Genomic DNA, 26,466 nt, shown 5'->3' with positions numbered 1-26,466 from the left:
TCTGTGAGAGGAGGGTGTTTACTGCATCCTCTGTGGGATGTTATCCTGCGTTTGTGTGTTTGTCTCTCTCTCTCTCACTCTCGCGCTCTCACTCTCGCGCTCTCTCTCTCTGTGTATGTGTGTGTGTGTGCGTGCGTGCGTGCGTGTATGTACAGTACCAGTCAAAGGTTTGGACACACCTACTCATTCAAGGGTTTTTCTTAATTTTTACTATCCTGAAGGAGTTCCCACATATGCTGAGCACTTGTTGTCTGCTTTTTCTTCGCTCTGTGGTCCAACTCATCCCAAACCATCTCAATTGGGTTGAGATCGGGGGATTGTGGAGGCCAGGTCATTTGATGCAGCACTTCATCACTCTCCTTCTTGGTCAAATAACCTTTACACAGCCTAGAGGTGAAAACAAATGACAGTCCCACTAAGCACAAACCAAATGGCATGGCATATCGTTGCAGAATGCTTTGGTCGTCAGGCTGGTTAAGTGTGCCTTGAATTCTAAATAAATCACATACAGTGTCACCAGCAAAGCACCACCACACAATCACACCTCCTCCTCCATGCTTCACTGTGGGAACCACACATTTGGAGATCATCCATTCACCTACTCTGCGTCTCACAAAGACACAGTGGATGGAACAGAAAATCTCAAATTTGGACTCATCAGACCAAAAGACAGATTTCCACTGGTCTAAAATCCATTGCTCATGTGTTTTGGCCCTAGCAAGTCTCTAATTCTTATTGGTGTCCTTTAGTGGTGGTTTCTCTGCAGCAATTCAACCATGAAGGCCTGATTCACGCAGCCTCCTCTGAACAGTTTATGTTGAGATGTGTCTGTTACTTGAACTATGTAAAGTATTTATTTGGCCTGCAATCTGAGGTGCAGTTAATCCTGATGAATTTATCCTTTGCAGCAGAGGTAACTCTGGGTCTTCCTTTCCTGTGGCGGTCCTCATGAGAGCCAGTTTCATCATGTTGCTTGATGGTTTTTGCAACGGCACTTGAAGAAACTTTCAAAGTTCTTGAAATGTTCTTCATTGACTGACCTTCATGTCATGAAGTAATGATGATAGACTGTAATTTCTCTTTGCTTATTTGAGCTGTTCTTGCCATAATATGGACTTGGTCTTTTACCAAATAGGGCTATATTCTGTATACCAGCCTTACCTTGTCACAACACAACTGATTGGCTCAAACACATTAAGAAGGAAAGAAATTCCACAAATGAACTTGTAACAAAGCAAACCCGTTAATATAAATGCATTCCAGGTGACTACCTCATGAAGCTGGTTGAGAGAATACTAAAAGTGTGCAAAGCTGTCATCAAGGCAAAGGGTGGCTACTTTGATAAATCTCAAATCTCAAATCTATTTTGATTTGTTTTACACTTTTTTGGTTACTACAGAGCAGTGTAGCCTTTTTAGCAATGTGGCGGTGTACCAGCGTGCTGTGGGGAGCGGTCGGACAGGCATAATCCTGATTAGACTTCTCATCATAATGAAGAAGAGGGATTAAAAATTTGCTAGCTGCATGTCTGTCATACAAACAGGGATTAAGATGGTCACACACAGTCCTGCCTGCTATGAACTGTATTGTTGGAATTTAGCCTCCATTCAATCTGTCAATGAGCCTGTAAGCCTTTTATGGTACTTTTTCCCCTCTGCTCATAAGATAATGAGAAAGTCAGCAAGTGTGGAGAGAAGATTGTAAGGCTGGTTGACTCCTGATTCATGCTGATTCTGTCTCTTTCCATCCCATTATGTTTGGTTTTATCATTATATTGTTGTGTTACATCTTTAACAATGTCAAGCTGAACAGAGTCAGCTAGGCACGGACAGTTAGAATGTTTTCTGATTGGTCGTGTGGAATGAATGGGTGCCTGATGATTGGTTACCTTGGATAGCCAGGAAGTCCCCCAGCGCATTGGGCAGGCTGTCCTCCCCCTGATACCCACGCTCGTGATGCTGTCGCTCGTGAAGCTGTCGCATGTGATACTCCTGCACATGATGGTGGTTCCCGTAGCCACTCCGGCAGTCGAAGCGTGCTAGGAGATTCTCCAACTCCTGCAGCCGAGCCTTCAGCCTCCCTGCCTGTATAGGAAAACACCAGAACAGCAGACAATGGAGGTTTTGTGGGAGAGATTGTCAATGATAAAAAAATATAAAGCCAGGCCTCTGTGATTAAACACATTACTGGCTGGGGTGCCAAACACGCTCAGAGTAGGCAACTAGCAGGCTCAAACTGTGTGTGAGTGTGTGTGTGTGTGTGTGTGTGTGTGTGTGTGTGTGTGTCGCTGCTAAGCACTAGCAGGTGAGCAGGTTGCTGGAGATGGCACTCCTTTACTCCTGAGTGGCACAGCGGTCTAAGGCACTGCATCTTAGTGCAAGATGATTTGATTTGATTTGAGATGTGTCACTACAGTCCCTGGTTCAAATCCAGGCTGTATCACATCCGGCCGTGATTGGGAGCCCCATAGGTGGTGCACAATTTGCCCAGTGTTGTCTGGGTTTGGCTGGGGTAGGATGTCATTGTAAATAAGAATTTGTTCTTAACTGACTTGCCTAGTTAAATAAAGGTTCATTTACAAAAATGATAATAATACCCTTTAATTTTTTCACTGCAGCCCCCCATAGGTAAAATCACAGTTCTTAATCTAGGCCAAGTACCACAATTAGGCTACTCACAATATAAGACAATAGTGTATCTTGTGTTTTAAATTCTCCTTCATACAGCAAGTGAGGAAAGGAAGGGATTTCTTCCTGTTTCTTTACTGTCCCTCTATCTCTCTCCACCCCCTTTTTTTCTCTGCTGTCTTTAGAAGGGATGAAGGTGTGCAGAAAGCCAGCAGTGAGAGAGACAGAAAAAGAGATGAGAGAGAAAACACAAACTACTTTAGCAAGAACAAGTATACTTTACAGAAACTACAAAATTCTGCTTTTAGATTTGCCTGCAGAGAGCAGCCACTGTATAGAGTCTGGAACATACTGTATGGGACATGTATTTGGTGCTAATCTCTGGAGACATGAGAAATAAACTGGATCATTAAAGCAACTGTCTGCTTTCCAAATGGCACCCTGTTCCCTATATAGTGCAGTGCACTACTTTTCACCATTTGGGATGCAGTCAGCGTCTATTTCTGTAGCTGTTTTTGTATCAGTGACTTCACATTGACTTCAGTCTGATTTATTATTTATCTTGGTTTTTGAAGAGGCCAGATGGCCACCATTGTTAGACTACAAACACACCCTTGGGCAGGAGTTTGAATAGACTTACTAATTGTTGTTTTGGAGCAAATTTCATTATGCAATGGCGATGGGTCAATAACAACAGCGGGGGGGGGGGGTATAAGGGGCCTCGTATAAGTGAAATGTTTTTCTGGGTTTTATAGTAAAGACATTTACAGTAATTTAACTGTGCCAGTGTGCAAGGGGAGGGGTTACAAATACTCTCATGAGTGCCAGGTAGGCAAGACCTTTAACTATGATGGCTGTGTCCTAAGTAACATGCAAGGGAGTGGGTCGAGAGCTTCGAGTTGCTCGTCCCTCCTCCAAATCACTAAGGGCTTAAAATGGTCCACACACGCACAGACGTGAAGAAGGTGTGACAGTGCCTCTTACCTCTCTAGTTACTGCCCTTGTTATCATGGAGGTGCTTTCCTTGAGCATGATATGCCGGCATAGAGGTGGAGGGGCAAGACCATGCAGGATCTTAAAGACAAGGCTTGCATCTACATACTGCTTAAAGCTATCCAGACTGAATAAATTATGTTTGTGGATGATGTAGTAGGCTTGATTACCAACAATGACAGATCAGCCTACAGGGAGGAGGTGAGGGCCCTGGATGTGTGGTGCCAGGAAAATAACCTCTCCCTCAACGTCAACAAAATGAAGGAGCTGATCTTGGACTTCAGGGAACAGCAGAGGGAGCACGCCCCAGTATCCACATCGACGGGGCCGTGAAGCGGGGCAGTGGAGAACGTGAAAAGCTTCAAGTTCCTTGGCGTACATACAGTATTACTGACATTCTGAAATGGTCCACCCACACAGACAGTTTGGTGAAGAAGGCGCAACAGCGCCTCTTCAACCTCAGGAGGCTGAAGAAATTTGGTTTGGACCCTAAGACCCTCACAAACATTTACAGATGCACAATTGAGAGCATCCTGTTGGGCTATATTACTGCCTGGTACGGCAACTGCACCACCTGCAGGGCTCTCCAGAGGGTGGTGCGGTCTGCACAACGCATCACCGGGGGCACACTGACTGCCTTCCAGGACATCTACAGCACCAGATGTCACGAGAAGGCCAAAAAGATTGTCAAGGACATCAACCACCCGAGCCACTCCCTGTTCACCCCGCTACCATACAGAAGGCGAGGTCAGTACAGGTGCATCAAAGCTGGGAAAGAGACTGAAAAACAGCTTCTATCTTAAGGCCATCAGACTGCTAAATAGCCATCACTAGCCGGCTCCCACCCGGTTACTCAACCCTGCACCTTAGAGGCTGCTGCCCTATACACATAGACATGGAATCACTGGTCACTTTTATAATGGAACACTAATCACTTTAATAATGTTTACATACTGCTTTACTTATTTCATATGTATATACTGTATTCTATTCTACTGTATGTTAGTCAATGCCACTCCGACATTGCTCGTCCTAATATTTAGATATTTTGTCATTCCATTATTTTAGAACAGCACCGCCCTCGATTGCATGGCGCTACAGAGGGTGTTGCGGACAGCCCAGTACTTCACTGGGGCCGAGCTACCTGTCATCCAGGACCTCTATATCAGGTGGGGAGAAAGGAAGGTCCGGAAAATCATGAAAGACTCCAGCCATCCAAGCCATATACTGTTCTCTCTGCTCCGCATGGCAAGCGGTACCGGTGCATCAGGTTCTGACACCAACAGGCTCCTGAACAGCTTCTATCCCCAAACCATAATACTGTTAAACAGCTAACAAAATGACTACACTGACTATCTGAGTTAACCCTTGTATTTATTTTGAAGATGGCTAGTCAACATACCCCTATACATACTGTATCTACCTCTATCACTTCAGTATCCCTGCAAATTGTAAATATGGTATTGGAACTGACCGTGTATATATCTTTTACTTTCTCGTGTTATTGCATATTTTTATTTCTTGTGTGTTTTTGTTGTATCAGATTTTATTTTTAGTACTATATTGATATTGATTACTGCTTAGTTGGGATTAGAGCTTGCAAGAAAGGCATTTCCCTGTACTTGGGCACGTGACATCAAAACCTGAAACAAACTCAGCCTGCATGCCACAGAGAGGCCCAGATAGCACTTGCAGCTAGTGTGGGAGAAACACCTGGTGGGAGAAATGACCGGAAGGAGAATTGGTGATTTCGGAGGGGATTAGACTACTAAACTTGAGTGGCAGGTTTGATGAGAGGGGCGGCCAGATGAACAGGGTGGGTGACTTGAAAGCGTGCATTCATATTCACAGATTCTATTTCCAGTATTGATTGAGATATATTCCTGTATGATGATATGGCCTCTTAGTGGCTTAAAGCCTCATGTGTCTCATCTTAATAGCACCCTCTAGTAGCTCATAGCATCGTGTCTCATCTTAGTAGCACCCTCTAGTAGCTTATAGCCTCGTGTCTCATCTTAGTAGCACCCTCTAGTAGCTTATAGCCTCGTGTCTCATCTTAGTAGCACCCTCTAGTAGCTTATAGCCTCGTGTCTCATCTTAGTAGCACCCTCTAGTATCTCATAGCCTCGTGTCATCTTAGTAGCACCCTCTAGTAGCTCATAGCCTCGTGTGTCATCTTAGTAGCACCCTCTAGTAGCTTATAGCCTCGTGTCTCATCTTAGTAGCACCCTCTAGTAGCTTATAGCCTCGTGTCTCATCTTAGTAGCACCCTCTAGTAGCTTATAGCCTCGTGTCTCATCTTAGTAGCACTCTCTAGTAGCTTATAGCCTCATGTCTCATCTTAGTAGCACCCTCTAGTAGCTCATAGCCTCGTGTCTCATCTTAGTAGCACCCTCTAGTAGCTTATAGCCTCGTGTCTCATCTTAGTAGCACCCTCTAGTAGCTTATAGCCTCATGTCTCATCTTAGTAGCACCCTGTAATAGCTCATAGCCTTGTGTGTCTTATCCTAATTTTGTGAAAACAAAACATTATGTGCTGAGCCCAGCCGTTATCTTACTACTTATTTTAGCTGATAAATACTAAAGATTTGGAAATTCATTGTTTGTGACTATTTATCCATGCAACATAACTGTAACAATTTACTAACTTTAAATGTGGCTTGAACACAACCACTCATGATGTTTTCATCGGATTGTCAAACAAATCACTTTAGAAGTAAGTTACATTCGCACTTTCATCCAAAATAACTCCAGCATCCGAACAGTGCACTGTAAGTATCTCACCACAGAATGCATCCGAGCGAGCGAAACAGAACCCCTCTTACTATACATGTATCTGATGCTTTCTGGGCAAAAAGAGTATAGCAGACAGACAGGAGCAACACTCTTACCTGCTCCTTGACTAGCCCATAGCAGACGTGGCACTCCTCACACTGGTGTGTGGCTCTGTTGTGGAAGTAGTTGAGCTCACATTGGTCACATTTGTACCCCACGAAGCCCTGGCGGCAGGGACAGGTGCCGTTGGTGTGGCACTGCATGGAGCTGGAACCCATTGGGTCGCAATTACAGGCTGAGAGGAACAGGGGGAGGCAGGGGTGGAGAGAGGGACAGGGGGAGGCAGGGGGGAGAGAGGGACAGGGGGAGGCAGGGGTGGAGAGAGGGACAGGGGGAGGCAGGGGTGGAGAGAGGGATCGGGGGAGGCAGGGGTGGAGAGAGGGACAAGGGGAGGCAGGGGTAGAGAGAGGGACAAGGGGAAGCAGGGGTGGAGAGAGGGACAGGTGGAGGCAGGGGTGGAGAGAGGGACAGGGGGAAAGCAGGGGTGGAGAGAGGGATAAGGGGAGGCAGGGGTGGAGAGAGGGATAAGGGGAGGCAGGGGTGCAGAGAGGGACAGGGGGAGGCAGGGGTGGAGAGTGGGATAAGGGGAGGCAGGGGTGGAGAGAGGGATAAGGGGAGGCAGGGGTGGAGAGAGGGATAAGGGGAGGCAGGGGTGGAGAGAGGGACAAGGGGAGGCAGGGGTGGAGAGAGGGATAAGGGGAGGCAGGGGTGGAGAGAGGGATAAGGGGAGGCAGGGGTGGAGAGAGGGACAAGGGGAGGCAGGGGTGGAGAGAGGGACAGGGGGAGGCAGGGGTGGAGAGAGGGATAAGGGGAGGCAGGGGTGGAGAGAGGGATAAGGGGAGGCAGGGGTGGAGAGAGGGAGGGGGAGGCATGGGTGGAGAGTGGGATAAGGGGAGGCAGGGGTGGGAGAGGGATAAGGGGAGGCAGGGGTGGAGAGAGGGATAAGGGGAGGCAGGGGTGGAGAGAGGGATAAGGGGAGGCAGGGGTGGAGAGAGGGACAAGGGGAGGCAGGGGTGGAGAGAGGGACAAGGGGAGGAGGGGTGGAGAGAGGGACAAGGGGAGGCAGGGGTGGAGAGAGGGATAAGGGGAGGCAGGGGTGGAGAGAGGGATAAGGGGAGGCAGGGGGGGAGAGTGGGACAAGGGGAGGCAGGGGTGGAGAGAGGGATAAGGGGAGGCAGGGGTGGAGAGAGGGACAGGGGAGGCAGGGGTGGAGAGAGGGACAGGGGGAGGCAGGGGTGGAGAGAGGGACAAGGGGAGGCAGGGGTGGAGAGAGGGACAGGGGGAGGCAGGGGTGGAGAGAGGGACAAGAGGAAGCAGGGGTGGAGAGAGGGACAAGGGGAAGCAGGGGTGGAGAGAGGGATAAGGGGAAGCAGGGGTGAGAGAGGGACAAGGGGAGGCAGGGGTGGAGAGAGGGACAAGGGGAAGCAGGGGTGGAGAGAGGGACAAGGGGAGGCAGGGGTGGAGAGAGGGGAAAGGAGGCATGAATGGCATATAGACAAATAGATTGGTTGTCGAAGAATTAGACATTGCATGTGTGCGTGTTACATTTCTATCTTCTTATTGTTATCAGAATGACTTGTTTTAGCACGTTTTGATATGTCTTAGTGTTTGCACATAAGGACTTCTAGCCCCAATCACAGTATAGGCTACTGTAGCTACCTCTGCAGCCCCGTGAGGAGAAACCATAGAAGCCCATACGACATGTGCTGCACAGCCGCCCCTCCAGTCCCAGCCGACACACACACTGGCCTGTGATTTGGTGGCAAGCCATGGATGATGAGCCAATGGGGTTACAGGTGCACCTAAGAAATGTAGAAAGTGATTCACATAACACTTACTAATGAAAGGAAACAGAACCACTGCATTTCTAGGTATGGAACCATAGATATATAATAATTACTATTCTAATTAAGCAATAAGGCCCAAGTGGATGTTGTATATGGTCAATATACCACGGCTAAGGTCTGTTCTTAGACACAACACAACCCCAGAGGTACCTTATTGCTAGTATAAACTGGTTACCAACATAATTAGAGCAGTAAAAATAAATGTTTTGTCATACCCATGGTATACGTTCTGATATATACGTGCATCAAAGCCGGGACCAAGAGACTGAAAAACAGCTTCTATCTCAAGGCCATCAGACTGTTAAACAGCCACCACTAACATAGAGAGGCTGCTGCCAACAATACAGACTAAAACCACTGGCCACTTTAATAAATAGATTTAATAATGGTATCACTAGTCACTTTAATAATGTTTACATATCCTATATTACTCATCTCATATGTATATACGAGTATTTTATACCATCTATTGCATCTTGCCTATGCCGCATGGCCATTGTGCATCCATATGTTTATATGTACATATTCTGATTCCATCCCTTTACATTGTGTGTATAAGGTAGTCGTTGTGAATTTGTTAGATATTACTGCACTGTCAGAACTGGAAGCACAAGCATTTCGCTACACTTGCATTAACATTTGCTAACCATGTGTATTTGACCAATAAAATTGGATTTGATTTGATTTGCTATACCACAGCTGTCAGCCAATCAACGTTCAGGGCTCGAACCACCCAGTTTATCATTAATAATAATGACTAATTCTATTTCTATGATCAGAACCAGTTTTAGAGTCAGAATGCATAACAAAAGAACCATATAGAAGATTCCAGAATTGCTTTAGGATTTCCTGTACCTCTCACAGCCTACTCCAGACTGCAGGTTGAAGAAGCCCACCTCACACTGACCACAGTCTCGCCCGGTCACATGACTAAGGCACAGACAACTTCCTGTCTGGGGGTCACAGTCCTCCAACGACCCAGAAGTCCCTGCAGGACTGCAGCCACAGCCTGGGAGAAGACACAACCACACGTCAACATCATGTCAAACACACAAAAAACACATGTAAGTCACATAACCTCACATCAAATACTGTATCAAAAAGTATAGTAGCCTAAACGGGCAAAAGCATTATCAAAACAGAACACAAATCCAACAAAGTGTGCAAAAGGTACACGTCATATACATCATCCAAACAGTACACTAAACACAGTGTCACAAATGAAGGCAACCACTAAAGCTTATTCTTCTATCAATGTTGTGGCAATTGTATATTTCATGTCCTCTGTCCATTCACTATCTGCTATTCATTCACTCAATCTTCTATTCCTTCGCTCTATCCTTCACTCTATCGTCTAGACAGGGTTAAAGTAAAATAACCTATCTCTCTGTAGAGCGTGTCCTGTCTGCCCTGCGTGCCTGGCTTTGTGTTATCTAGGACAGTGCAGAGACAGAGGAGACCATCTACTGTACACGTACATAGTACTTGAATCAATCAATCAATCACCTAACCAAATCTACATGAACATTTTGCCTCAATCAATCACCCCAACTATACTGACTCGGTACCGGTACTCCTTGTATATAGCCTGTATAAAGCCTCATTATTGTTATTTTATTGTGTTACTATTTTCTTTTGTTACTATTTTCTTTTCATCCATTTGCAAATGTTCTTCATTTTTAAGTACATCGTTGGGAAAGGGGTCGTAAAGTAAGCATTTCACGGTAAAGTCTACACTTGTGGTAATCGGCGCATGTAACAAATAAAATGAGATGTTATTTGAATGACTGAGCAGAGCAGACCCAGGTTGTGTCCCAACTGGCACACTGCACACAAAAAATACATGTTGTATTGTCACATGGACTGGATAGGTGCAGTAAAATGTGTTGTTTTACAGGGTCAGCCATGTTAACACTGCGTCCCTGGAGGAAATTAGGGTTAAGGTCCTTGCTCAAAGGTCAAATCGACAGGTTTCATCTTGTCAGCTCAGCGACCTTTCAGTTTCAGGCCCAACACAATAACCACTAAACTACCTACCTGGGCCCAGGTCAAAAGTAGTGCACTATATATGGAATAGGGTGCCATTTGGAATGCAGGATACAGTAGATGACAGAGGGAGAGGGGCACAAGTCTCCCTGACTCACTGTCTCCTTCCACACACACACACACACACACACACACACACACACACACACACACACGAAAATATGGCTGCCCCACACACCCCACAGATACTGTAGGCAGGGGTGAAAGTAGATACTCCGGGTAGCCATTTGATTAGCAGTCTTATGGGTTTGGGAAATAAGCTGTGCCAGAGCCTTTTGTACCACTTGACGTGCGGTAGCAGAGAGAACGGACTGTGTCTTTCACAATTCATAGGGGCTTCCTCTGACACCGCCTGGTATAGATGTCCTGGATGGCAGGGAGTTCGGCCCCAGTGATGTACGGGGCCGTATGCACTACCCTCTGTATCGCCTTGCCGTCGGATGTCGAGCAGTTGCCATACCAAGCGGTGTTGCAGCCAGTCAAGATGCTCTCAATGGTGCAGCTGTAGAACTTTTTGAGGATCTGAGGACCCATGCCGACTCTATTCACCGTCCTGAGGGGGAAGACGCTTTGTCGTGCCCTCTTCGCGACTGTGTTGGTTCCTGGGGTTGTAGATGGAACATCTCTGTTGCTATAGGCTACTGGGGGACACAGACATCTCAGAACATCTCTGTTGCTATAGGCTAGTGGGGGACACAGACATCTCAGAACATCTCTGTTGCTATAGGCTACTGGGGGACACAGACATCTCAGAACATCTCTGTTGCTATAGGCTAGTGGGGGACACAGACATCTCAGAACATCTCTGTTGCTATAGGCTACTGGGGGACACAGACATCTCAGAACATCTCTGTTGCTATAGGCTACTGGGGGACACAGACATCTCAGAATATCTCTCTCTCTCTACATTTGTGTATGTTCCTTCTCTTCCTCCCTGTACCTCTGTGTCTCTATTTCTCTTTCTCTCTATTTATCACACTCTTGTTCTTTCTTTCTTTCTCAATCTGTACCTCTCTCTTTCTTTCTCTATGTCTCGCTCTCATAACCCTACAGTAACCTAATCCTCCAAGTCTCTTCATGTTTATCAGGATAAAACTTGCTGATAAGAAAATGTACTCTTTCTACTAACAAAATAGTGTAGTTGGAAGGTCAACTGATCAGGGCAGACTGCTCTCTGCATCTTTCCCAGCACTCCTTTTAAGTGACACCGTTACCTTATACAGATGAATAAAGATACAGAATCTGTAGGTCTATGACTGCTATTCACTCTAAGAGAGCCTGTAAAACTAAGTGTTCTCCCACTTTACAACCACTCCAACGCCACTCCAGTCCCCATGGAGTTCCTAATGGCACTTCTAACCACCTAACTCTAAGGAAGACTCTTTTAGCTCCACCTGAAATCTTTTGGACATAAAAGCAATGTTGAGGGAATCTTATTTGACTCAGAAAAGGATACATATATGATAGGTGATATATACAAAACCATGCAGAAAGACTATCCAACTGATAATCTCTTAGAAAAAAAGATCAACTCTTGGAATCAAGAATTCAAAATAACTGATTATAGGCACAAGATCGAGGGAGTGTTGGAACAAAAGTAGTGCAATTACCGTTAACGAAAATGTACGCTCAATCCAGTATAAAATAATGTATAGAATGTATTATACAAGAGACTAAATTCACATGTTCTACAGCACAACGTATAAGAAGGACTCAATGATTCATGCCTTCTGGGAGTGCTATAAAGTCCAAAAGTTATGGGCGGAGTTAGAAAGCTGGCTGTCAGAGGTTTTACAATGTAAGTTTACTTTTAATCTGTCTATCTGCATATTTCAAGACATGGAATATGAGGGTGAGGTGACCATACCTTTCTTGTCAATGATTTTGAAACAACGTCTACTTAAAAACTAGAAATCCAATGCTCCTCCATCACTACAACAGTGGATGAATCAAATATATTATTATTGAAATATTGAAAAGGTCTGGGCTACGGAGAAAAATAGAACAGTACAATTTGACAGCATATGGCATGGAGTGCTACAAGCACTGGAAAGTTCCAGGGATGAAGGATGACGGGGAGTGTGGTTGTGAGATATACATGATGTGTATGGTTGTGGTGGGAACACGTGGGTCTGAACAGGTGTGATGTCATTGATGTTTGTAGAAATGTGTGTGTTTGTTTATGTATGTATTTTCCAGAGCATTCCATCTGTATGCTATCAAGAATCTTTAGACTCTTTAGAATGGTGAGAATTGCTCAAATCCAGGTGATAAATCAGTAAGAGGAAAGGACTTTCAAAACCCTCAAGAAGAGCTCATTATGAAGGCACACTGACACTGACACCCACACATAAAGGACAAGTACACAGATACACAAACACACAATATAACGCACTAACACACTTTGAAATGTACAGACTCACACATTCAGATGCATGTCACCATATTTCTAATGCATTCTTCATTTAAAATGTCTTCGATGTAAAGACCCCTGTTTAGGGGACCTGCGTGGTTCTGGTACCTGTTCCAACCAACATTTTAGCTTAGAAAACGATCTGTGGACACTGTAGACGGAAATGGCTTGCAATGAGCGGTAGCCCTGATGCTCACAGATACAGGAATATGTCTCTTTTGCCTGTACGAAGCAGGGATGTGCCTCCTACCTTTTAATTCACTCTTCCGACTGTCCATGAACTGCTGGCTGAACCCTACATCACAGCCACTGGAACCCTTACATCATAACGCAGCAGGAGAGTGGTTTCGTCACGGTAGCAGATTCAGAGATCGATTTATAGCCACTAATCTAAAATAATGAATAGATTTTAAACCCCCAATTTTTTGTTTGTTTGTCATAGACAGACGAGAGTAATATGGGGCGTGTTCCTAATGAGTCCAGGAAGCTAAACTAGAGCTCTGTGAGATGTTGACAACGATGGGGCGGATGTTTTGATCAAGAGAGACCGTTAGAAAACACTGTATGTACATTTTCTCTGACACTAAATATACAAATATGTATTTTACAGTTATAAAGAAGGTGAAATCTTATACTTAGTCATTTGATTATTCTTTATTTATAACAAATTTAAGTTATTTCAAGCCTTATTCTTACAGTTTTGTTGAATAGGAAATATATTATATAAATACATCATATTTTTATCATATTTGTACTTTGTACTTGAGCTTGTGTTCTCAAAAGTGACTACACCTCAGCAATTTATATCTATTTTTTACCCCAAAGGTGAGATTTGAACCATTCTTGGAGTCTGGATCATTAGTAGTTAAATAATTACTTTTGGGGATTATGTAGATTACATTTTCCATGACATTTAGTTACATTTAAGATGTAAAATTGTATATTTCCCCTTAATTAAAAACCTGTAACTCTAACCCAACCCTATATACACCCTTCCCAAGTTTCCAGACTTACGTTTGCACTTATGGGCCACAGTGCGGTCCAGGGCGTCCCCATAGTAACCTTGTCGGCAGCGTTGGCAATGGTCTCCCTCGGTGTGTCCCAGGCACTTCAGGCAACAGCCCGTCATGTGATCACACACGCCCAGCGCGTTGGGGTCCACATTATCGTTACAGTCGCACTTCTCACACGGTTGAACCGGCCCTGACCGGCCCAGGGGGTCGCCGTGGAAACTGTCCTCGCACATCTCGCATCTGATGCCTGTGGAGAGAAGGTGTGTGTGTGTATGTGCATGTGTATATGTGTGTGTGTCGTGGGGTGACAGGTGACAGGTTTTTTGATAGGTGAGTTATGGATGATGTTGGGCTGGAGGGTTTGGGGGCCATTTTCATTTCAACCTAAATCAATATCTGGTAATGAAATTCTGGAAATGAATGAATGGCCCAAACCTGACAAAGGAATATGGACATTTTAATTCAAACACTGTGCTCTACATGATAGGATCATGACTAATTTTATCAAGACAGTGAGGACACCAGTACAGGTTTTATTAAAAATCTGTCAGCCAATTTGTGGAAATCTGCTTTACTGAGCAAGCAATGAACTCAATGGCTGTGTCCTAAAAGGCAACCTATTCCCTACATATTGCACTACTTTAGAATAGAGCCCAAGCTCTGGTCAAAAGAAGTGCACTGTATAGGAAATAGGTTGCAATTTGGGATGCAGACCAGTTTAACGCAGGTGAGGTCTGCTCATCATGGGAAAATGGAATGGTTTGTTCCCATTATCCGACATCTACCAGTCATGTAATATGATCTCAGCTCACCCCTCTGTCCTGAAGGGCAGTTGGTACAGACCACCTCCCCCGTGCTCATTTGAGCACAGCTGGTACGGTCCGGGCAGGGGCAAGGTCTGCAGTCATTGGGCGTGCCAATCAACGCGTTACCATAGTAACCACCCAGACAACGCTCGCAGGTTGGTCCTGTGGTGAAGTTGATACACACACACACACCTGGAGTAGAGAGAGGAGCAGAGGCAGTTACAACACACACACCTGGAGTAGAGAGAGGAGAGGAGGCAGTTACAACACACACACCTGGACTAGAGAGAGGAGAGGAGGCAGTTACAACACACACACCTGGAGTAGAGAGAGGAGAGGAGGCATTTACAACACACACACCTGGACTAGAGAGAGGAGAGGAGGCAGTTACAACACACACACCTGGAGTAGAGAGAGGAGCAGAGGCAGTTACAACACACACACCTGGACTAGAGAGAGGAGAGGAGGCAGTTACAACACACACACCTGGACTAGAGAGAGGAGAGGAGGCATTTACAACACACACACCTGGACTAGAGAGAGAGAGAGGCAGAGGCATTTACAACACAACACACCTGGACTAGAGAGAGGAGAGGAGGCATTTACAACACACACACCTGGACTAGAGAGAGGAGCAGAGGCAGTTACAACACACACACCTGGACTAGAGAGAGGAGAGGAGGCATTTACAACACACACACACCTGGACTAGAGAGAGGAGAGGAGGCAGTTACAACACACACACCTGGACTAGAGAGAGGAGAGGAGGCAGTTACAACACACCACACGTAGATAGATATGTAAAGTGTGTCTTACAGGACCAACATATGGGCTCTCAGTAGCAGGCACACTCACACACAGTCGCAAACACACGCACACACACACACACACACACACACACACACACACACACACACACACACACACACACACACACACACACACACACACACACACACACACACACACACACACACACACACACACACACACACACACACCAAGGAGGATGGATGCTGTAATGATTTTCTCCTCTGACAGATCCAGGCCACAATAAGTGTAGTTTCTCTAGCCACCAGTAGAGTGTGCCATGAAGCTGTGACTCTAACCAGCCACCATACATGTACTCTAGCTCTTCACACAGCCACAGCAGAATGGAAGAGGAATAAGAGGAAACACTCAATACTGAAACCCAGACCTCCACCACAAAGAGAGCTAGCGAGCAGAAAGAACTGGTCTAAATTCAACCTGACTGTAATTGCTTTGGGAAAGACAAGAAGAGCTGGCTTCAGACAGAAAGACTTTCAAGAAGTAAATGAATTTGCCCCAAGTGAACGAGATAATCATATTTATTATGTCCCAAAAACAAACTGTTAAATGCATATGTCTTCTAAAGCCTCAGGGAAAATAACTTTTGGGCTGTATGTAGCTCCAGCTCTTCACATCTAGTTAACTTTTTGTAATCACAATTAATCGCATGGTCTGAAATCGTTTGAATAAAAATTGAAAACATCCAATATACAGGCTGTATCACAACCGGACGTGATTGGGAGTCCCATAGGGCGGCGCACAATTGGCCCCTAGTCATCCGGGTTTGGCCGGGGTAGGACGTCATTGTAAATACGAATTTGTTCTTTTTTACAGCTCAATTTGAGCAAATTCTGAATTTGCGAAATAAAAGCAAATACTGCGATTAACTCAATTACAATTTTTTTTAATTGTTTGACAGCCTAAGAATAACATCTGGTTTCCATGGTTACCCTCCTCTTATGGAATTAATCACTTTTGACCACTTAAATAGTTTTTCTCTCTGTCTTTAAATATAGAAAATAAACTATTTTCTGGGATATTAGCCACAGACACTTTACTGTTGAATATGCTCTTTGGTCATTACGTTGGAGAAACACAGTTGGAAGAATATGTCACGCCCTGACCTTAGTTATCTTTGTTTTATTTATTATTTTGGTCAGGTCAGGGTGTGACTAGGGTGGGTATGTTAGTTTTTGTATTGTCTAGTTTTTTTTTGTATATCTAGGTTTTTTTGTAAGTCTAGGTATATGTAGGTCTATGGTGACCTGAATTGGTTCCCAATCAGAGGCAGCTGTCTATCGTTGATTGGGGACCATATTTAGGTAGCCATTTGCCATAGAGTATTTGTGGGTTCTTATTCTATGTTTAGTTGCCTGTCTGCACTAGCCGTATTAGCGTCATGGTTCGTTTTGTATAGTTTGTTCAGTGTTGCATTTCTTTAATAAATTAAGAATGTACGCTTACCACGCTGCGCCTTGTTCTCCTCCATATAACGACTGTGACAGAATAAACGCTCTGCAAACCCTAACATTAGTTAAAAAAATAACTAAGCCTACAATTCATCAAACTTCACTTCACTAATGTTGCAATTAGGGACAGTTGGACATTTACTTGGGGTGCTGGTCCAACTCAAGGTGCAATAGATTTTTTTTACCTCCCTCACAAACATTAAATTAAACATATTTTTACACAACACTTCCCTTGTTCTGTAAAAAAAATTGCACACCCTCCCTGTCATATAATTAATTGTAAATAATGTTTCCGACCACAAATAAAAATAGCTGTGTTTATAAAATGTGGATATCGACTTTGCCACTTTTGTGGCACTGTTGTTTTGTTCTGGTCCACAGTTCTGACTAGCATGATAATAAAGTACTGGTTTATACTGTTCCTTTCTGGTTCTTTTTTTACCTCTGAAATCAACACAGTTTTTACATTTACCTCATTTAAATTACTCCACCAATCAGTGGGCTCTGGTCAAAAGTAGTGCACCACATAGGCAATAGGGTGTCGTTTCAGCCATAGCATATTAGGTCTTCACTGAGGTGGCTAATACTAATGCTTGACATCCAAGCATGTAATGCCAGTCATTCAATATAATAGGCTAGCTAATAAAACATAGTGATTGTTCATCATAATACAAAGAGTTGAGGGTTATTGAATCGCACTAAGAACTGATTGTGCGTCTGTGTCTATGTCAGAGCCATAATAGACTTAATGGTCACAAAGTGCTGACAGACAGTACTGACTGTGAAGATGACTGAGCACAGTTCAGTTACTGAGGCTCTTCCTGCATGGGCCTGGACTAGTGTTACTATTGTTTTTAGTTCATTGCTTCTTCTGTAAACGGACCTGTTCCGCTCTGATACCAATTACATCAGCAGTTACTGCATATTTTAAGATCAATTTATACTCACCATTGCCAAAGTCATTCATCATCATAATCATCATCCTCCTCCTCATGCTCACCAGACAGATAGCTCACCCCAGCTCTGATCTACCCAGCTCTACTCTGATCTACCCAGCTCTACTCTGATCTACCCAGCTCTACTCTGATCTACCAAGCTCTACTCTGATCCACTCAGCTCTACTCTGATCTAACCAGCTCCACTATAAACTACCCAGCTATACTCTAACCAGCTCTACTTTGATCTACTCAGCTCTACTTTGATCTACCCAGCTCTACTCTGCTCTACCCAGCTCTACTCTGCTCTACCCAGCTCTACTCTGCTCTACCCAGCTATACTCTGCTATACCCAGCTCTACTCTGCTCTACCCAGCTCTACTCTGATCTACCCAGCTCTACTCTGCTCTACCCAGCTCTACTCTGCTCTACCCAGCTCTACTCTGCTCTACCCAGCTATACTCTGCTATACCCAGCTCTACTCTGCTCTACCCAGCTCTACTCTGATCCACCCAGCTCTACTCTGATCTAACCAGCTCCACTATAAACTACCCAGCTATACTCTAACCAGCTCTACTTTGATCTACCCAGCTCTACTCTGCTCTACCCAGCTCTACTCTGCTCTACCCAGCTCTACTCTGCTCTACCCAGCTATACTCTGCTATACCCAGCTCTACTCTGCTCTACCCAGCTCTACTCTGCTCTACCCAGCTCTACTCTGATCTACCCAGCTCTACTCTGATCTACTCAGCTCTGCTCTGATATACCCAGCTCTGCTCTGATCTACCCAGCTCTGCTCTGATCTACCCAGCTCTACTCTGATCTACCCAGCTCTACTCTGATCGACCCAGCTCTTCTTTCATCTACCCAGCTATATTTTACTCTACCCAGCTCAACTATGATCTACCCAGCTATACTCTACTCCAACCAGCTCTACTCGGATCTTCCCAGCTCTAATAGGATCTACCCAGCTCTACGGTGATCTACCCAGCTCTAAAAGGATCTACCCAGCTCTACAATGATCTACCCGGATCTACCCAGCTCTACTCTGATCTACCCAGCTCTACTCTGATCAACTCTGCACTGCTATTTACTACCTCTCCTCTCCTCTCCTCTCCTCTCCTCTCCTCTCCTCTCCTCTCCTCTCCTCTCCTCTCCTCTCCTCTCCTCTCCTCTCCTCTCCTCTCCTCTCCTCTCCTCTCCTCTCCTCTCCTCTCCTCTCCTCTCCTCTCCCCCTCACCAACTCTCTCCTGCTTTCTTATCCTGTCCACATCCTCTCCCCTTCTCTATTCTCCCCTTCCCCTCCCCTCACCTCCCTCCTCCACTCTCCAGCAGTGTACCATGTTTCTGTATGTGAGACTAACAGCTGCAGACTTCTCAGGAGTGGAGCCCATTCATCACAAACACACTGCAGACCTTCTTCTCTCCTTTGCTGCCCTCATCCCTGCCTCCCCTTCTCCCTCCCTCTCTCTTCCTCTTTCTCTCTCACTCTCTCTCTCAAATCTCTCTATCCAACTCTCTTGCTCTCTAACTCTCTCTCTGTCTTTCTCTCTCTGTGTCTTTCTCTCTCTCTCCCTGATCCTCCATCAACCCCCATTCTTTCTCCTTCCCGCAACAGCTGCAGACTTCTCAGGAGTGGAGCCCATTCATCACAAACACACTGCAGACCTTCTCCTCTCCCTTGCTGCCCTCATCCCTCTCTCTCTCTCTCTCTCTCTCTCTCTCTCTCTCCTCTCTCCGTCTCACATTCTCTTTTTACCCTCTCCTTCCCTCCCTCATCCTCCCTCACTACCATCCTTGCTCCATTCCTTTAGTGCCTCTCTGCTCACCTCCCTTGCTCCCCCATCCTCCCTTCCCTCCATCTCTCTCCACAGCCAACCTGAGTCCCTACCCCTGCCTCACCTGTTTAACAGTACCTATCTATCTATCTATCTAAATGCAGTACTCTCTACACATAAAGCCTAATTGCACTCCATTGACAAAGCCACTCACAGAAAACACTTTTAGAAATGCGTAAGTAGACTAAGTACATTTCCACGTCTTAGCTAAAGGCAAAAGACAAATGCCTGAGTGTACATTAGGAGACAGCAAGAGGCGCTTTCAATAGAAATGGCACTGTTCTGTACTCAGTTTACAGTAGTACAATATAATTGTACTTTGCCTTTATGATGTCTTCCAGATGCTAGGAACAGAACAGTGTACATTTCAATCAAAGAGAATGCTGGGTTTGATGGAGGTTGTTATCTAGGTGAAAAGCAGTAATGAAATGAAAAGGAAGGTCTTGAGATGTAATGTTGTTTATGAGATTATAGCAGCATCCTGTTCAAATACATACAGTACCGCTGCTTTCTCTCCTCCTCTCTCTGATCCCCCCCGTCCTTCACGCCATCCTCTAAATCTCACTATTTATTTACCCGACCAAACTCTGTTTCCAAGACCCCCCTCTGTGGAAGACCTGGGAGGTCTGGAGGGGGGTTTGGTGCAGTAGGAAATAGGGATGAATATAAATGCAGCACACACTCACGCACATGGAAGCATACACACACGCACACATACACACACACTAGTCTAGTAGTCAGAGAGCCAGGGAACGTAAGGCTTGGATGGACTAACAGAAACTGGCTCCATATCTGAACCCATTATCTCGTTTCCAGCAGCCGGTTTATTCAAGCAGTGCCAGGCAAGCAGCCGCTCCCCAAAAAATGTTGTCATTTCTACAGTACAATTACAACATGCAAACTTGACCTGTTGTTCCAAACAGATATGATTCATTTCATGATTTCAACATGAACTTATCAAACAAACATTTCTTTATTTTTCAAGAACGATCGGTTAGGTCTTAGTTGGGTTTGATTGTGTCCGTATCTCTCTGGAATACTAAGGGGCTTTTGGAAGGATGACGGGAAGAGGAATCTGTTGGTTAATGAATGCCAGCACCCAGCATCAGTGACTGGATGATAGAATCAGGCCCCAGTTGGAGTGAGAGGTCTCGGTATAGAGACGGACTGCCTGCTTCCATCTGCTCCAGGGCTGTTTGATGCTTATGTCACTGTGGTGCTCTTAAAATCTAAACCAGATGAGCTGCTAGCCTAGTATAGAGTCAGTGCTGTCTGGGGGGCTAGGGCAAGGGATATACAATATAGAGGAGGAGAGGGGGCTAGGGCAAGGGATATACAATATAGAGGAGGAGAGAGGGGGCTAGGGCAAGGGATATACAGTATAGAGGAGGAGGGGGGCTAGGGCAAGGGATATACAGTATAGAGGAGGAGAGGGGGCTAGGGCAAGGGATATACAGTATAGAGGAGGAGAGGGGGCTAGGGCAAGGGATATACAGTATAGAGGAGGAGAGGGGGCTAGGGCAAGGGATATACAGTATAGAGGAGGAGAGGGGCGAGGGCAAGGGATATACAGTATAGAGGAGGAGAGGGGCTAGGGCAAGGGATATACAGTATAGAGGAGGAGAGGGGGCTAGGGCAAGGGATATACAGTATAAAGGAGGAGAGGGGGCTAGGGCAAGGGATATACAGTATAGAGGAGGAGAGGGGCTAGGGCAAGGGATATACAGTATAGAGGAGGAGATGGGGCTAGGGCAAGGGATATACAGTATAGAGGAGGAGAGGGGGCTAGGGCAAGGGATATACAGTATAGAGGAGGAGAGGGGGCTAGGGCAAGGGATATACAGTATAGAGGAGGAGAGGGGCTAGGGCAAGGGATATACAGTATAGAGGAGAGAGGGGGCTAGGGCAAGGGATATACAGTATAGAGGAGGAGAGGGGGCTAGGGCAAGGGATATACAGTATAGAGGAGGAGAGGGCTAGGGCAAGGGATATACAGTATAGAGGAGGAGAGGGGGCTAGGGCAAGGGATATACAGTATAGAGGAGGAGAGGGGGCTAGGGCAAGGGATATACAGTATAAAGGAGGAGAGGGGGCTAGGGCAAGGGATATACAGTATAGAGGAGGAGAGGGGCTAGGGCAAGGGATATACAGTATAGAGGAGGAGAGGGGGCTAGGGAAAGGGATATACAGTATAGAGGAGGAGAGGGGGCTAGGGCAAGGGATATACAGTATAGGGAGGAGGAGAGGGGGCTAGGGCAAGGGATATACAGTATAGAGGAGGAGAGGGGCTAGGGCAAGGGATATACAGTATAGAGGAGGAGAGGGGGCTAGGGCAAGGGATATACAGTATAGAGGAGGAGAGGGGGCTAGGGCAAGGGATATACAGTATAGAGGAGGAGAGGGGCTAGGGCAAGGGATATACAGTATAGAGGAGGAGAGGGGGCTAGGGCAAGGGATATACAGTATAGAGGAGGAGAGGGGCTAGGGCAAGGGATATACAGTATAGAGGAGGAGAGGGGGCTAGGGCAAGGGATATACAGTATAGAGGAGGAGAGGGGCTAGGGCAAGGGATATACAGTATAGAGGAGGAGAGGGGCTAGGGGGGATATACAGTATAGAGGAGGAGAGGGGGCTAGGGCAAGGGATATACAGTATAGAGGAGGAGAGGGGCTAGGGCAAGGGATATACAGTATAGAGGAGGAGAGGGGGGCTAGGGCTAAGGCAAGGGATATACAGTATAGAGGAGGAGAGGGGGCTAGGGCAAGGGATATACAGTATAGAGGAGGAGAGGGGGCTAGGGCAAGGGATATACAGTATAGAGGAGGAGAGGGGGCTAGGGCAAGGGATATACAGTATAGAGGAGGAGAGAGGGGGCTAGGGCAAGGGATATACAGTATAGAGGAGGAGAGGGGGCTAGGGCAAGGGATATACAGTATAGAGGAGGAGAGGGGGCTAGGGCAAGGGATATACAGTATAGAGGAGGAGAGGGGGCTAGGGAAAGGGATATACAGTATAGAGAGAGGGGGCTAGGGAAAGGGATATACAGTATAGAGGATGAGAGGGGGCTAGGGAAAGGGATATACAGTATAAAGGAGGAGAGGGGGCTAGGGGAGGGGATAGAGAGAAGAGGAGAGGGGGCTAGGGGAGGGGATAGAGAGAAGAGTAGAGGGGGCTAGGGGAGGGGATAGAGAGAAGAGGAGAGGGGGCTAGGGGAGGGGATAGAGAGAAGAGGAGAGGGGGCTAGGGGAGGGGGAGAGGGGGCTAGGGGAGGGGATAGAGAGAGGAGGAGAGGGGGTTAGGAGAGGGGATAGAGAGAAGAGGGGAGGGGGCTAGGGAAAGGGATATACAGTATAGAGGAGGAGAGGGGGCTAGGGGAGGGGATAGAGAGAAGAGGAGAGGGGGCTAGGGGAGGGGATAGAGAGAAGAGTAGAGGGGGCTAGGGGAGGGGACAGAGAGAAGAGGAGAGGGGGCTAGGGGAGGGGACAGAGAGAAGAGGAGAGGGGATAGAGAGAGGAGAGAGGGGGCTAGGAGAGGGGATAGCGAGAAGAGAGGAGGGGGTTAGGAGAGGGGATAGAGAGAAGAGGGGAGGGGGCTAGGAGAGGGGATAGAGAGAAGAGGGAAGGGGCTAGGGGAGAGGATAGAGAGAGGAGGGGAGGGGGCTGGGAGAGGGGATAGAGAGAAGAGGGAAGGGGCTAGGGGAGAGGATAGAGAGGAGGAGAGGGGGCTAGGGGAGGGGATAGAGAGAGGAGAGGAGATGGCCAGCATTCCCTCCCCCCATATGCCCACCTAGGCACAACTATGACAACATAACCAACAAAAACAGGTCACAACTCATGCAGCTCTGTCACACGCTGGGTATGTACATAGTCAATGGTAGGCTTCGAGGGGACTCCTATGGTAGGTACACCTATAGCTCATCTCTTGGCAGTAGTACTGTAGACTACTTTATCACTGACCTCAACTCAGAGTCTCTCAGAGCGTTCACAGTCAGCTAACTGACACCCCTTTCAGACCACAGCAAAATCACAGTCGACTTGAACAGAGACATACTCAATCATGAGGCATCCAAAGGAACTGAGTAACATTAAGAAATGCTATAGATGGAAGGAATGCAGTTTGGAAACCTACCAAAAAACAATTAGGAAACAACAAATTCAATCCCTTTTAGACAATGTCCTGGGTAAAACGTTCCACTGTAATAGTGATGGTGTAAACTTGGCAGTAGAAAATCTTAACAGTATATTTGACCTCTCAGCTTCCCTTTCAAATCTAAAAATCTCAAACAGAAAACCGAAGAGAATGAACAACAATGACAAATGGTTTGATGAAGAATGAAAAAATCTAAGAAAGAAATTGAGAAACCTGTCCAACCAATAGTGAGTCTACGCCTTCACTATGGTGAATCACTAAAAAAATACAGAATTACACTATGGAAAAAGAAGGAACAGCACGTCAGAAATCAGCTCAATGTAATTGAAGAATCCATAGACTCTAACCACTTCTGGGAAAATTGGAAAACACTAAACAAAGAACAACACAAAGAATTATCTATCCAAAATGGAGATGTATGGGTAAACCACTTCTCCAATCTTTTTGGCTCTATAACAAAGAATATAGAGCAAAAACATATACAGGATCAAATACAAATCTTAGAATCAACTATTAAAGACTACCAGAACCCACTAGATTCTCCAATTACCTTGAATGAGCTACAGGACAAAATAAAATCCCTCATGTGGTGTTGATGGTATCCTTAATGAAATGATTAAATATACAGACAACAAATTCCAATTGGCTATACTAAAACTCTTTAACATCATCCTTAGCTCTGGCATCTTCCCCAATATTTGGAACCAAGGACTGATCACCCCAATTCACAAAAGTGGAGACAAATTTGAACCCAATAACTTCCTTGGGATATGCGTCAACAGCAACTTTGGGAAAATCCTCTGCATTATCATTAACAGCAGACTCGTACAGTACATTTCCTCAATGAAAACAATGTACTGAGCAAATGTCAAATTGGCTTTTACCATATTACTGTACAACAGACCATGTATTCACCCTGCACACCCTAATAGACAACCAAAAAACCCAAAACAAAGGCAAAGTCTACTCATGCTTTGTGGATTTCATAAAAGCCTTCGACTCAATTTGGCATGAGGGTCTGCTATACAAATTGATGGAAAGTGGTGTTGGGGGTAAAACATACAACATTATAAAATCATGTACACAAACAACCAGTGTGCGCTTAAATTGGCAAAAAACACACATTTCTTCCCACAGGATCGTGGGGTGAGACAGGGATGCAGCTTAAGACCCACCCTCTTCAACGTATATATATCAACGAATTGGCGCTGGCACTAGAAAAGTCTGCAGCACCTGGCCTCACCCTACTAGAATCTGAAGTCAAATGTCTAATGTTTGCTGATGATCTGGTGCTTCTGTCATCAACCAAGGAGGGCCGACAGCAGCACCTAAACATTCTGCACAGATTCTGCCAGACCTGGGCCCTGACAGTAAATCTCAGTAAGACCAAAATAATGGTGTTCCAAAACAGGTCCAGTCGCCAGGACCACAAATACAAATTCCATCTAGACACTGTTGCCCTAGAGCACACAAAAAACTATACATACCTTGGCCTAAACATCAGCGCCACAGGTAACTTCCACTAAGCTGTGAACGATCTGAGAGACAAGGCAAGAAGGGCTTTCTATGCCATCAAAAGGAACATAAAATTCAACATACCAATTAGGATCTGGCTAAAAATAATTGAATCAGTCATAGAGCCCATTGCCCTTTATGGTTGTGAGGTCTGGGATCCACTCACCAACCACGATTTCACAAAATGGGACAAACACCAAATTGAGACTCTGCATGCAGAATTCTGCAAAAATATCCTCAGTGTACAACGTAGAACACCAAATAATGCATGCAGAGCAGAATTAGGCCGATACCCACTAATTATCAAAATCCAGAAAAGAGCCTGTTAAATTCTACAACCACCTAAAAGGAAGCGATTCCCAAACCTTCCATAACAATGCCATCACAGAGAGATGAACCTGGAGAAGAGTCCCCTAAGCAAGCTGGTCCTGGGGCTCTGTTCATAAACACAAACACACCCCACAGAGCCCCAGGACAGCAACACAATTAGACCCAAGCAAATCATAAGAAAATAAAAAGATAATTACTTGACACATTGGAAAGAATTAACAAAAAAACAGAGCAAACTAGAATGCTATTTGGCCCTAAGAGAGTACACAGTGGCAGAATACCTGACCACTATGACTGACCCAAACTTAAGGAAAGCTTTGACTATGTACAGACTCAGTGAGCATAGCCTTGCTATTGGGAAAGGCCGCCGTAGGCAGCCATGGCTCACAAGAGAAGACAGGCTATGTGCACACTGCCCACAAAATGAGGTGGAAAATGAGATGCAATTCCTATCCTCCTGCCCAATGTATGACCATATTAGAGACACATATTTCCCTATGATTACACAGATCCAAAGAATTCCAAAACAAACCCAATTTTGATAAACTCCTATATCTACTGGGTGAAATCCACAGTGTGCCATCACAGCAGCAAGATTTGTGACCTGTTGCCACAAGAAAAGGGCAATCAGTGAAAAACAAACACCATTGTAAATACAACCCTTATATATGCTTATTTATTTTCCCTTGTGTACTTTAACCATTTGCACATTGTTACAACACTGTATATATACATAATATGACATTTGTAATGTCTTTATTGTTTTGAAACTTCTGTATGTGTAATGTTTACTGTCAATTTGTATTGTTTATTTCACTTTTGTATATTATCTACCTTACT

At 45.4% G+C, this 26,466-nt stretch overlaps 1 protein-coding gene across 1 annotated transcript in view; it reads right to left on the bottom strand.

The window, feature by feature from the left end:
* LOC112219921 (laminin subunit gamma-3) overlaps positions 1–26,466 on the bottom strand; it is a 207,226-nt gene that overhangs the window by 29,243 nt on the left and 151,517 nt on the right. Inside the window, exons 13-18 of the mRNA XM_042302494.1 lie at positions 14,587–14,772; positions 13,776–14,021; positions 9,158–9,311; positions 8,115–8,257; positions 6,512–6,690; positions 1,889–2,084 (exon numbers count right to left, since the gene is read on the bottom strand). Of these exons, the coding sequence (XP_042158428.1) occupies positions 1,889–2,084; positions 6,512–6,690; positions 8,115–8,257; positions 9,158–9,311; positions 13,776–14,021; positions 14,587–14,772 (1,104 nt within the window). The remainder of the gene's footprint in view (positions 1–1,888; positions 2,085–6,511; positions 6,691–8,114; positions 8,258–9,157; positions 9,312–13,775; positions 14,022–14,586; positions 14,773–26,466) is intronic.

Source organism: Oncorhynchus tshawytscha, linkage group LG20 (assembly GCF_018296145.1).
Source record: "Oncorhynchus tshawytscha isolate Ot180627B linkage group LG20, Otsh_v2.0, whole genome shotgun sequence".
NCBI lineage: Eukaryota > Metazoa > Chordata > Actinopteri > Salmoniformes > Salmonidae > Oncorhynchus > Oncorhynchus tshawytscha.
The sequence above is the reverse complement of the archived record's forward strand: the minus strand, read 5'-3'. Positions and strand labels throughout refer to the sequence as shown.